Raw genomic sequence first — 11731 nt, 5'->3', positions numbered from 1 at the left:
AAATAAAAAATAAAGTACAGACAAGAGGATCGGCACCAGCCTTTATTGGGGACTAGAAGCACCACACATCCACTCCCCAACCCCTGGGCTGTTTCTTATGCTCAGGCAGCAGCAGAACAGAAGCAGGCAATGAGCGCTCCTGGGACAGCACCTCTCCTGGCTTCCAGGACAAGCCCCTTGGAGTCGCCAGAGAAGCTCAGGATACATCAGGACAGCGAGGGCACCAGGGTCTCTGCAAGAAGAAGAAACGTCAAGTCACAACTGTGCCCTCCAGGCTGCAGGTCCCCGGGTGTTTCCCCTCCACCGGAGAGAAGCTTGGCACAAATTGCTCTCGGAAACCTTAATCGGCTCCCTGCTTCCTACACAATCTAGTCCAAACTGGCGTTGAAGACTCTCATCATTCAGATGTCACCTTCACCTCTCCTGGAACAACAGCAGCCTGTTCCTTTGCCCACTCTCACCTCCCACCTGCACCCCGACTCCCCAAACATGTCACATACATTTCACCCTCGGTGCCTTTGCTAACAATCGCCAGACCGTCTGTCCAGCATGTTCTCTGGGCTGTCCTCCCTTTATCACATCCTGCCTCGCCTTTAGGGCCCACGTCAGCTCCTCCTGCTAGCACGAAGACCTCCCAAGGAGCCCCACCTGCTCTGAAAGCCTATAAGCCCCTACCGTCTATGCAAGGGTTCTGTGATATACGACCTGGAACATCTGATCTTTCTCTCCCCAGTGATGGCGAACCTTTTGAGCTCGGCGTGTCAGCATTTTGAAAAACCCTAACTTAACTCTGGTGCCATGTCACATATAGAAATTTTTTGATATTTGCAACCATAGTAAAACAAAGACTTATATTTTTGATATTTATTTTATATATTTAAATGCCATTTAATAAAGAAAAATCAACCCAAAAAATGAGTTCGCGTGTCACCTCTGACACGCGTGTCATAGGTTCGCCATCACTGAACTAGACTGTCCAGGGCAGAGACTTGGTCTTGGCCTTCTGAAGTCCCAACCCAGCACCTAAGCCAGTGCCTCACACACCACAGTTTACGTCCATTGTTTTTGAGGATGTTAGACCGTACTCACCCAATTCATGGTCCCATTAGGGTTCCTGGCCAACTTGGCGCAGCATATATGGCGGGACACAGAAGCGCCCGCACCCTGACTTGCAGCACTTGCTCCCGGCTGGGCAGTTCTCATCCACCATGCAGGTGACAATGCACAGGCCCACCAAAACTCTTGGACAAGTACCGGCCCGTCCTGTGGGGAAGCAGACACAGGTAAAGAGGACGCTCGGCTCCACTGACTCTGAGTTCCCATCTGGAACTCAGGCATGGGGGCTCCCAGCAAATCCATCCCAGAAGCAAAGATCTGGCTGGGAAACCTTGAGGTGGAGGATCTGAGAATCTGTAGGCCCCAAAAGAGCACTTGGACCAAAAGTGTTCCCGTAGAGTCCCACAGAGAGCTCCCTAAAGGGAGCTGGGGGTTTGACACTTCTGTGGGCTTGGGGGTGGGGCTGGGCAGAGTGCAGAAGGAGCAAGGCTCCCAGACCACTGCCCTCCCAGGTGCTTGGGCTCCACAGGGCCACTAGGCTTCTCTGCCACCCTAGACAATGTTTGTGCTTTGCGTTCCTTTCATCCAACGTTACTATCATTCACTCATTTGTCTACCTTCCCTGATAGGCTATATGCTACGTAAGGACAAGAATCTGTCCCCAAGCCCTGACCCTTGCCTGGGAATGTAAATGCATCTGGGCCGGTGCTTCCAGCAGGAGCACTCAAAACATACATTTGTTTAAAACACATATTGAAGAAACAAAGAAATCACATCAGGAATGCTTTTATCTGTTGCATTTATGTCCCTTCCAAGTAAGATCTCAGGAGGTGGGGAAGCTTTGTGCAAAGAATTAGGTCAGAAAATCACGATCTGGGGCAATGCCCTCATTTTACAGGTAAAGAAACTGGCTCAAAAAGAGGGGTTGGTTTGCCCAGTCACAGGGCAAATCATCAGCAGAAGCAAGACCAGAAGCCACGCTGCCTGGCTCCCAGCCTGGGGATTTGTCCTGCTGCCCCACCTGCTTTCCCCTAGTTATGTTTTTATTACTTTTTTTTTTTTTGCTGGGTTTGAGGTTTATTTTTTCTCTTTTTATTATTATTTTATTCTTTATTGATGAAGGTATTACATATGTGTTCCCTGGTTATTAATGCCAACAAGGACCACTGGCCCTAGGAGGAGGGGTTGCCTTGGGTGGAGGGGCCCAGGAGGACAGGAAGGGTGAGAACTCTGATCCCGCCCGGGAAGGGAACGGCAAGAAGGCCACAGATGACTCCCTCCCAAACTGACTCTGGGCTCAAGGCGCACTCAGGGAGTCCTTCCCCCAAAGTCAACATACCTCCTAGAATGTCTCCTCGGCAGCTGTGTCCACAGCCGGTGCTGCAGCATTTCTGCCCCTGAGGACAGGACTCGTCTCCATCACACAGCTCCTTGCATGGAAGGGGGTCGGCAGGACATTCGCCGCCAAACTCTGCCATAGAATCAGAGCACTGGGTCCCTGAGGTGTTTCCGGCTATTTTTACTGTGACTCTTGCGTACCAAATGCTAGTACATTTTTCATGTTGTCCCATATGTACATTAATACAGATGTGTGTTTAAAATGGACATATCCGGGTGCACTCACGGGCCTGTGATGCTGATACTTTATATTCTGTGTCTCCTTTTCTTAATGCAGGCCATCAACTACTAAATTCCTGTCAAGACTTGCAGTTTGAAAAACACTGTTGAGGTCTAACCCACTTTCTGACGGTCATCGACATCTACACTGGTGGCCCCACTGAGCCCCACCTCCTGGGACCCCTGCCCTCGTATAGCCGTCTCCCAGATTGTCTCCGGGCTCCACCATGGGACTTGGTGACCAACAGGACATCAGCAAGTGTGACTGGTGTGAGCAGAGGCTGGATACACAGTTACATAGTGAGGCTGTCCTCTCAGAACACTCCCTCCTGGAAGCCAGCCGCCGCGCTATGTAGCAGCTTGATGCCATGCCCCATTAGGGAGAACCTGGCTGAAGAGAGGATCCTGGGCATCCCAGCCACGGTCGGGCTCCCCACGGAACCCCCAGACACATGCAGCCATAGAAGTGGTGTAAGGGCTGCACCATGTGTTGTAAGAGCTGCCCACCTAACCCACACTAAGGTTGGGGGTGGTGTGCATGCAGGAACAGATAACTGAAACACTGGTTAACGGAACCCCAGGTTTGTTCTGAGAGGCAATGAGCCCAGCCAGCTAAAATGACTTGCTTCCCCATATTCCCCTATAACTAGGGGTGGCCACAAACTGAGGCGTAGCTGGGCCAACTTGTGCACTCCTGATGTAGAGACGACACCTTTCAAACTGCCCCTCGCTTCAGCCTTCTTCCAGTGCAAAGGCTGACACAGCACAGGGAGGCAACTAGGATAAGGAGAAGTCCAGGTCGCAAAGAGAAAGCAATTGTTTCATCCTTGCTGGCGTCATGGAGCTGCCACCCCACCCCTCGCACCTGCTTCAGGGCTTCTCCTTATGCAAGAACAATGAACCCCTGTTCAGTTAACTTTCTGCCACGTACAGACACACATCCCTGACATGTCCCTTCACCGTCCCTATGGAAATAACGAAACTCAGAGAAGAGAAGGGGCTTGCCCGGAACTGCGGAGTGAGTCAGCAGCACAGCAGGACAAAACTCAGCCTCCCGGCCCGCTATGAAGCACTCTTTCTGCTGCTACATCATCCTTAAAGCACGCAGACACCGCTCCAGGTCCTTGGGAACAGGCACACCCAGAGAGGTCACATCCAAACCAAACCAACGTGCCGTGACTCATTCACCTCAGCGTTTACTTCAAGTTTTTTAAATGGAAAAAAGTGACAGGCGATTAAAGACTTTGCAGAAAACCAAGGCAGGATTGGCCCGGTGCCTCTGAGTAAGAACATGTAATACATTTGCATATGGCTGGCTCCAGGAAGTCTGCCATGATGGAAAAAGCAAGTGTTTGGCCTCCGGCAAGAACACACGTAGCTAAACAATCAAGGTATAATCACCCTGCACCTTAGGGTTCTCCTGAACAACTCCTATTTCAAATATTCTGTGCCACTATCAGATCACATCAAAACTACATGTCCTGATTTTTATTTCAGAAATAAGGTCACTATAACCACCAGATACCTCCTCATACCTCCCACCTGCTTGACAAACATTAAATCCAGTTAACAAAGAACAAAGCTTTTTGTCCCGCGGTAAAATCTCCCTGGTGGAAAACAACCAGCCACGTAAACTTCTCATATGCCCTAGAAAGTGGTGCCTAGAGTGGCACACTTCCCAGATTTCACCATTTTGCTGAGCGTGGCCCTGAAGTGACCCACGTCAGGAGCACTCTGCTCCTGGAAGGGAGTAGAGGTCTGGTCTCTACGCTGGTCCTGGGGATGAGGGCAGCTGCTGGCAGAAAAGTGAAATCCCAGGACATCCTAAGCCAAGAAGGGCCCTGTGAGCTCTGAAACCTACTCCTCTTCTCTTGCAAACAGACATCCAGGAAAAGAGGGCTTGACCTGAGATCAAAGAGGGCAGAATTGGGTCCCAAAACCACATCACCATGGTGCCCTTTGAACCACATCACTATGATCCCCCTACTCCACAAGGATCACCCCAAAACAGATCAACAAGCGCTGGGACTCACTCAGCCCAGTTCTGCCAAAAGAGAAGACCCGGTGGTAGACAGTGTAGGAGTGAGGAAAACAGAAACAAACCAGTGTGTCAGGAGCCCCTGAGACCATCCGAGGTTTGGTGATTCACTGGGGCAAACAGGACTCAGCAGAGAGCTATGCTCATGGCTCTGATTTATTAAGTCTATAATCTCAAACTGTGACGAGGACATGAGGAAAATTAAAGGGTGCGGAGAGGTAGAATAACCGGGAACTCACTTTAGATTGGATACAATGGCCAGCTCCACACACTGGGCAGATTGTACCAGGCCCTACAAGCTGGCAGTGAGGGACCCGCCTGAGACAGATTCCCAGGCTCTGGTTCCAGGGCTGGACCTCAAGAGTCCTGGCAAGGAGCACAACCCTCTATTCTCTCTTATGGGCAGGCTGCCCAAGAGAACTGCCTACGCCAGGCACAGACAACTCGACTGGGCACGGGGAAGGGGCCTGCCACCTGGGGAGGTCTGGCTGGAAGGAAAGAGGTTGTCGCGTGGTGTGGAGTGGCTGGGTCTCAGAGAAGATGTGCTCAGGGGAGGAGAAAATTACCCTGGTTTCCGATGAAAGGGCTCATTAGAAACTGCACCCCGACGGGTGCACCTGAAGAGGCAAATGGAAGAGAGCTCATGGCTAGTGAGGGCCAAACACTGTACACACTTTGAATCATTACAACAACCTGCAAGGTTTATTCTTTCCATTTTGCAGCGAAGGGAACTGAGGCTCGGAGAAGCAGAAGAGACTTGGCCAGGGACCCACTGGCCAGTGACTGGTGAGCCTCCCACTTGAACCCAGACCTCAGACCTCTGACAACCAAAATCTGTGCTTTTTCAGTGTTACATGCGGCCACATGTACTCATGGGAGAGAAGGTTCCAGTTCTTTTAGAAAACATACTGGAAGGCATAATGTGATCCTATTGGAGACAGCAAAGAAGATAATAAAGTAATCTGAGTATTAACTTATCAAAAAATACTTTAAAACTAGAAAACACCTTGAAATACACTTAGAAAATGGGAAGTCATAAAGATACAACGTAAGATCTGCCCTAGCCAGTTTGTCTCAGCAGAAAGAGCAGAGGCCTGGGAACTGAAGGGTTCCGGGTTCGGTTCCAGTCAAGGGCATGTATCTAGGTTGCAGACTTGATCCCCAGCTCTGGTTGGGGCATGTTTTCCTCTCTCTCTCTCTCTCTCTCTCTCTCTCTCTCTCTCTCTCTCTCCCTTTCACTCTCCCTAAAAACCAATGAAAAAAATATCCTCCGGTGAGGATTAAAAAAAAAAAAAGCCAGACCTCCCTAAGTTAAGTTATACATCTAACACCTCTCCAATAAAAGTAGCCTCAATATTTAGAAGGGAGGAAGTGGGGACTAGACAATGTGATAATAAAACATATTTGGGAGCACAAGCAAACAAAAGGAGCCATGACCATCTGAAAAAAGGGACATGAGAGGGGCTAGCAGGGGAGACACACCATCCATTTCTAATGCCTTTTGGGGGCTGCTCAGGGAATGGGGAGGAGCTGAGGAATAGCAGACAGTTTTCTCACTTCTACTTCCAAATTCTCTCAGTTGTGTCTCCTTTCTCCATCCCCACTGCCGCCTCCCTAGTCCAACTGCACTCTGTCCTCACCGGGATCATTCTCCTGCTCCCTGTCTCAACCATAGCAGCTTCTTTCAGTTTCTCACATGTGGCAAGATCCTTCTCAGCTTAAAGACCTCTGCGCTTGCTTCTCTCGTTCATCACACCCTTGACCTGGCTAACTTCAACTCCAGGTCTCAGGTTAAATGTCGCTGCCTCAGACAGGCCTCCCTTGACCACCCAATCTAAAGTCAGCTCCCGGTTATTCTATCTCTCAGCGCCCTTTAATTTTCTTTCCTCCATGTCCCTGTCACGGTTTGAGATTACAGACTTATTTCATGCTTGTCTGTTAAGCCTCTTTCTCCCCCACTAGTCTATGAGCTCCACGAAGGCAGGGACTGGATCTGCTTTGTTCACCACAGTTTACCCAGAACCCATCGCTGGATCTGGTGAAGCATAGTAACCTCCATCTTGGGTAAAAACTGCTGTTTAAAATTTTAACCCTGCTATTCTGGCTTCTGTGAACGTTTGCTTGCTTAAATAATAGGGAAAAAATAAGACTACTCCCATTCCAGAGAGGCTATGAACTATGCCCCAGACAGAGCTGGCAGTCTTGGTGCCAGGCCAGGCCTTGAGATATGGTCTCACGGCCCTGGCCCAGCAAACAGGACTTTTTCTGAGAAGGTCCGGAAGTCTCGTTCCAAATTTGGGAGACAAAGAGCTGAAAAACGTATAAATAGGAAAGACTTCCACCAGGTTGGGCCCCAGAATTTGAGAAGCAATATTTCCTCTGGGCCCAATAGTGCTAGCAAAATGAAAAAGACTCCAAATAAATTTGGCTTATTGATTAAGGCATCTTCTGATTTACAATATAACACTGGCATATAGTAAATACTCAATAAATATATACAGAAATAATGTATAAATGGAGAATTCGCTCATGGGGACCCTGTAAGAGTTTGAAAGAAGACATCTCTTTCAGACACCTCTTTACGAGAATCAGAATAAAATAGGACCCATTTCCAACAGGAGACAGCAATCCTGTGTGTGGACAGAGGCGAGATGGAGTCTCAGTAGCAGGTAGGGGGGCGGGGGGGGGGGCGTGGGTGCTCCCTTGTATAGGTAGCAAGATTCTTTTTGCTGCCTCTTTGCAGATTCTCCAGCTATGATTTTCATAGAGAATACTGCAACTGACAACAGGAATTGGAAATTACCCAACAGCTTTCAAATCTGCCCACAAATATACACTGAGTGGCCAGATTATTATGACCAGCCAGATTATTATGACAACCCCATCAGTACAATGAAGTGAATTAGTTATGCAAATAATAATAATAATAAAACCTTGAGAGTATTAGGAAGTTTTCAATATTCAGTATTTTTGCAAGTGTCAATGAAGTACTGATGGGGTGGTCATAATAACCTGGCCACTCAGGGTAGATATGCCAAGATTTCCCTTCTGGCAGCCTTTTCTGCCTGCCGAGCCCACATCCCACAAACCACCATGGCATGGGTACCCTTCCTATATCTTTTCTTAGAAAAGATCTCAGGATCTAGGAGGCACTTCATTGTTTTTCAGAATAAAGAAAAACCAACAACGAAATGGCATGTGCATATCTGAGAAAGAAACGAGGAGGCCAAGCACAGCCTGGGGTACAGAGCGAGGTTTCTGACCCCGCTCTGTTTAGGGATCAGGATGACACAGCTCCTGCTGCTGCCAGACCTGCAACATTTCTTGACACCTGACGCACCTTTTAAAACAGGATTGTTTCCGAACAATCCTAGGACAATCTCCTTTCCTCCCTGCAGCAGAAAAGGAGACAGCCACACAAAGAGAGAGGGGGAGAGAGAGAGAGAGAGAGAGAGAGAGAGAGAGAGAGAGAGAGAGAGAGAGAGAGAATGGTGCCTGGTGACACCCACAGTCATAGCAGACCAGACAATCAGAGGAAGGAAGCCCTGAGCTTCATTTAGGACTCTCCACCCTGGTGCTAAAGACCTCTCATATGATCCTCACAACAATTCTAAAGAGGTACAAACATGTATCCCCATTTTGCAGATGAGGAAATTGAGCCTTAAAATTTAACACTTAAAAGAACTATTTAAGGCTGATTTAAGGCTTACGAAAGTCTGCCTGGCTCTAGGGTTTACTCCATTCATCCGATCTTAAACAGGCTTCCCTTCACAGAGAGAGATCATTGGTCACATGTTTTTCCCTGATTGACAAGGGACTGGGGGCACTGGGTGTTAAAGGAGAAGAGACCCCAAAAGGAGAAAGAAGAGGTGCTCTAGGCAAGATTTCAAGAGCCAATGTAGGAGGCAGGAAGTTCTCTGGGTCTTTCTAGCCCAGAGGCAAGTTCAGAAAGCACACTTGGATTTTGCCCCTCATTCCAACGGACCCTTGAGAATGCCTCCTCGCAGACCTGACCACAGCCTGTGCTGCAGCACTTCTGCCCCGCCGGACACTATTCACCCCCTTGGCACAAATCTTTGCAACGGTTCTTGTCAAGAGAACATTCTCCTTCTTTCACTGCAAAAGATATCATGGGAGGTTGGCGTAACTGGCCAGGCCTCAAGAAACAGGGAATGGAAGCCAAATGTACTTCAAGAACTTTCAACCTCTCCAAACACTCCTGTGTAAATATCTCTGCAACCATGTTCCTCTCCACCCACACAACCACTAACACACACACACACACACACACACACCGCTACTAAAGGACCAGCCATTCTGCAAATAGAGAGAGAGAAAGAAAGGCTGGCGTGATCCTGTTCTCATGTAAGACTCTCTAGGACAGCAGTTCTCAACGTGTGGGTCGAGACCCCTTTGGGGGTCGAACGATCCTTTCACAGGGGTCACCTAAATACATCCTGCATATCAGATATTTACATTACAATTCATAACAGTAGCAAAATTACAGTTATGAAGTAGCAACGAAAATAATTTTATGGTTGGGGGTCACCACAACATGAGGAACTGTATTAAAGGGTCGTGGCATTAGGAAGGTTCGGAACCGCTGCTCTAGTAGAAAGCCAGAGAGGGTGAAGAAAGCCTGGGCAACCCACCCTCGCTGTCCCAAGAACCTCTGCATCCAGTCCCGCCCTACAGAGATGGCCACGTCCACAAATGAGGCCCCTCACTCTGGGAGGAGGCAGGGGACGACTTCTCTGGTCACTTCCTGCTACTGTAGCCAGGGATGATGACTCACCATGCTTTCCTGCAGCCACCCAGGATGTCAGGGTCCCAAGAGCAAGAAGTGCCTTCAGGAGGAAGAGGGAGCTCAACATGATGATGATGCTGAGAGCTGAGATGAGAGCCCAGGTCAGGCCAGGGGTGTTCACCTGGCCCAGAGTATCAGCTGGATGAAAGTAGGACTAGGAGACTGGCCTAAATCTAGCCCCAAAGTTTGCCCTTTTATAATAGTCGCCAAGGACAGCCTCTTCTGACAAGAAGAAAAATGATTGGTTGTTGGTCTGTGAGAAAATTCCTGGCACTACCAAAGGGCATAGGGTGGTGATCAAGCTCTGTAATGCGCCATACACAATAGCCCTGGACAATGGTGATGAACCTGGGAAATTGGAGGGAAGGCCACTGGATCGAGGATCAGAGAGAGCCCTGCAGGGCCTTGGGAGGACACAATGACAGGACTTAATAAGAAAATAACCAGAGTTAATGAAATGCACTGTGGCTCCTGTTCATCCTAGCAACCTAGAAAACAGATACTTAGAAACTCAAAAAGCTACGAAGAGCTACCTTTGAGTCTGCTCAGAACTAATTCAAATGCACCAAAACCTACATCTTGGTCCCTCTGGCCCACACAGGCCGTCCTAGGACTGTATGAAGGCTATGTGACAGAACCACCAAGAATAGTTGCTATGATTCAAGTAAATCTAGACCATATAACCTCCTTTATTTATCTCTTCTTGCTCTATTTCTTTTTTTAAATATATATTTTTTTACTTATTTCAGAGAGGAAGGGAGAGGGAGAGAAAAATAGAAACCTCAATGATGAGAGGGAATCATTGATCGGCTGCCTTCTGCATGCCCCCCACTGGGGATCAAGCCTGCAAACCGGGCATGTGTCCATGACTGGCATCAAACCCGGGATCCTTCAGTCTGCAGGCCGATGCTCTATCCACTGAGCCAAACCAGCTAGGGCCTCTATTTTTATTTTTATTTTTATTTATCTATCTGCTTATGACTTTGGTCAGCCATGATACCTAATAGTGTCCAGTGGCACTGCTTTAGCCCAGTGAGGTTAAAGGGCAGGGAACATCCAAGACTCAGGATAAAATCCTCCTTAATAGTGCCAAAGAGTTCAGTGTCAGGAAGTTGCCTTGTTTTTGTTTTGTGGTGTGTGTGTGTTGTGTGTGTGCGTGTGTGTGAGTGTGTGTGTGTGTGTGTCTTTTGCCTTATTGTTTTAAGGCTGATATTGGAGCATAGAGATTGATGTCCTATTGTGTGCTTTATATACATTATTTTAATCCTCACAATAATCTTGCCGAGGTAAAAGTGGCTCAGAGGGACTGAGGAAAGTGGCCCAGGGTCCTAAAGCTACTATGTGGTGGCTGCTGGAATTTAATACTAGTAATGACAGCATTGTTTGAGGGTTTACTTGTGCCCCAGTTCTAAGTGCTTTATATTAATTAACGCACTTAATCCTCACCGCAACCTATGAGTTTGTTACTATTATCTCCATTCTACAGATGGAGAAACTAAGGTGCAGAAAGAAACGTGGGTCACACAGCTAGTAAATGGTAAAACAAAGATAGGCAATCCAGTTTCGTAGTTCTTAACCACCATTCCGTGCTGGATTTCAACTCAGATCTTGCTAACTGCAAAACCCACACAGACAGGGCACATACCCAGGTTTTGGGTTCAATCCCTGGTCAGACTGCCTGTGGGAGGGAGTCAATCAATGTTCTCTCTCTCTCTCTCTCTCTCTCTCTCTCTCTCTCTCTCTCTCTCTCAGCAATTTCTATATATAAAGTGCCAGGGGCCATCGCAACCGAACTGACTGCTGACTGACTGACGACCGGATGGACAACCAAACAGGCTGAGTGGTGCAACAAGGCTGGCAGGGGGGTTAGTGAGGGACAACCCAAGGACTGAGCAGCAGGCTGTGTGGGGCGACCAGGTTGGCAGGGGGGTTAGTGAAGGACGACCAAACGTCTGAACAAGCAGGCTGCATGGGGCCACCATTCTGACGGGGGGGCAAAAGGGGTGACCAGGCTGGCAGGGGGCGCAGTTGGCGGCAACCAGGCCGGCAGGGGGGGCAGTCAGGGGCGACCAGGCCAGCGGGGGGGGGCAGTTGGAGGCAACCAGGTCGGCAGGGGGGTGCAGTTAAGGAAGACCAGGCCAGCAGAGGGGGGTAGTTGGGGGCACCCACGGCCGGTGGAGGGTCAGTTGGGGGCAACCAGGCCTGCAGGGGGG

The 11731-nt window shown here is 48.9% G+C and overlaps 1 protein-coding gene across 1 annotated transcript; it reads right to left on the bottom strand.

Annotated features, from left to right (window-relative positions):
* Positions 1-63: 63 nt before the first annotated feature.
* Positions 64-9671, bottom strand: WFDC3 (WAP four-disulfide core domain 3). Its single transcript, XM_006091437.3, is given in 7 exon segments — positions 64-232; positions 1090-1263; positions 2396-2546; positions 7975-8044; positions 8046-8114; positions 8710-8827; positions 9507-9671. Coding segments are annotated over 6 exon segments (645 nt in total). The 5' UTR covers positions 9586-9671; the 3' UTR covers positions 64-232; positions 1090-1105.
* Positions 9672-11731: the final 2060 nt, after the last annotated feature.

This window comes from Myotis lucifugus, unplaced genomic scaffold, assembly GCF_000147115.1.
Source record: "Myotis lucifugus unplaced genomic scaffold, Myoluc2.0 scaffold_90, whole genome shotgun sequence".
Lineage (NCBI taxonomy): Eukaryota > Metazoa > Chordata > Mammalia > Chiroptera > Vespertilionidae > Myotis > Myotis lucifugus.
The sequence above is the reverse complement of the archived record's forward strand: the minus strand, read 5'-3'. Positions and strand labels throughout refer to the sequence as shown.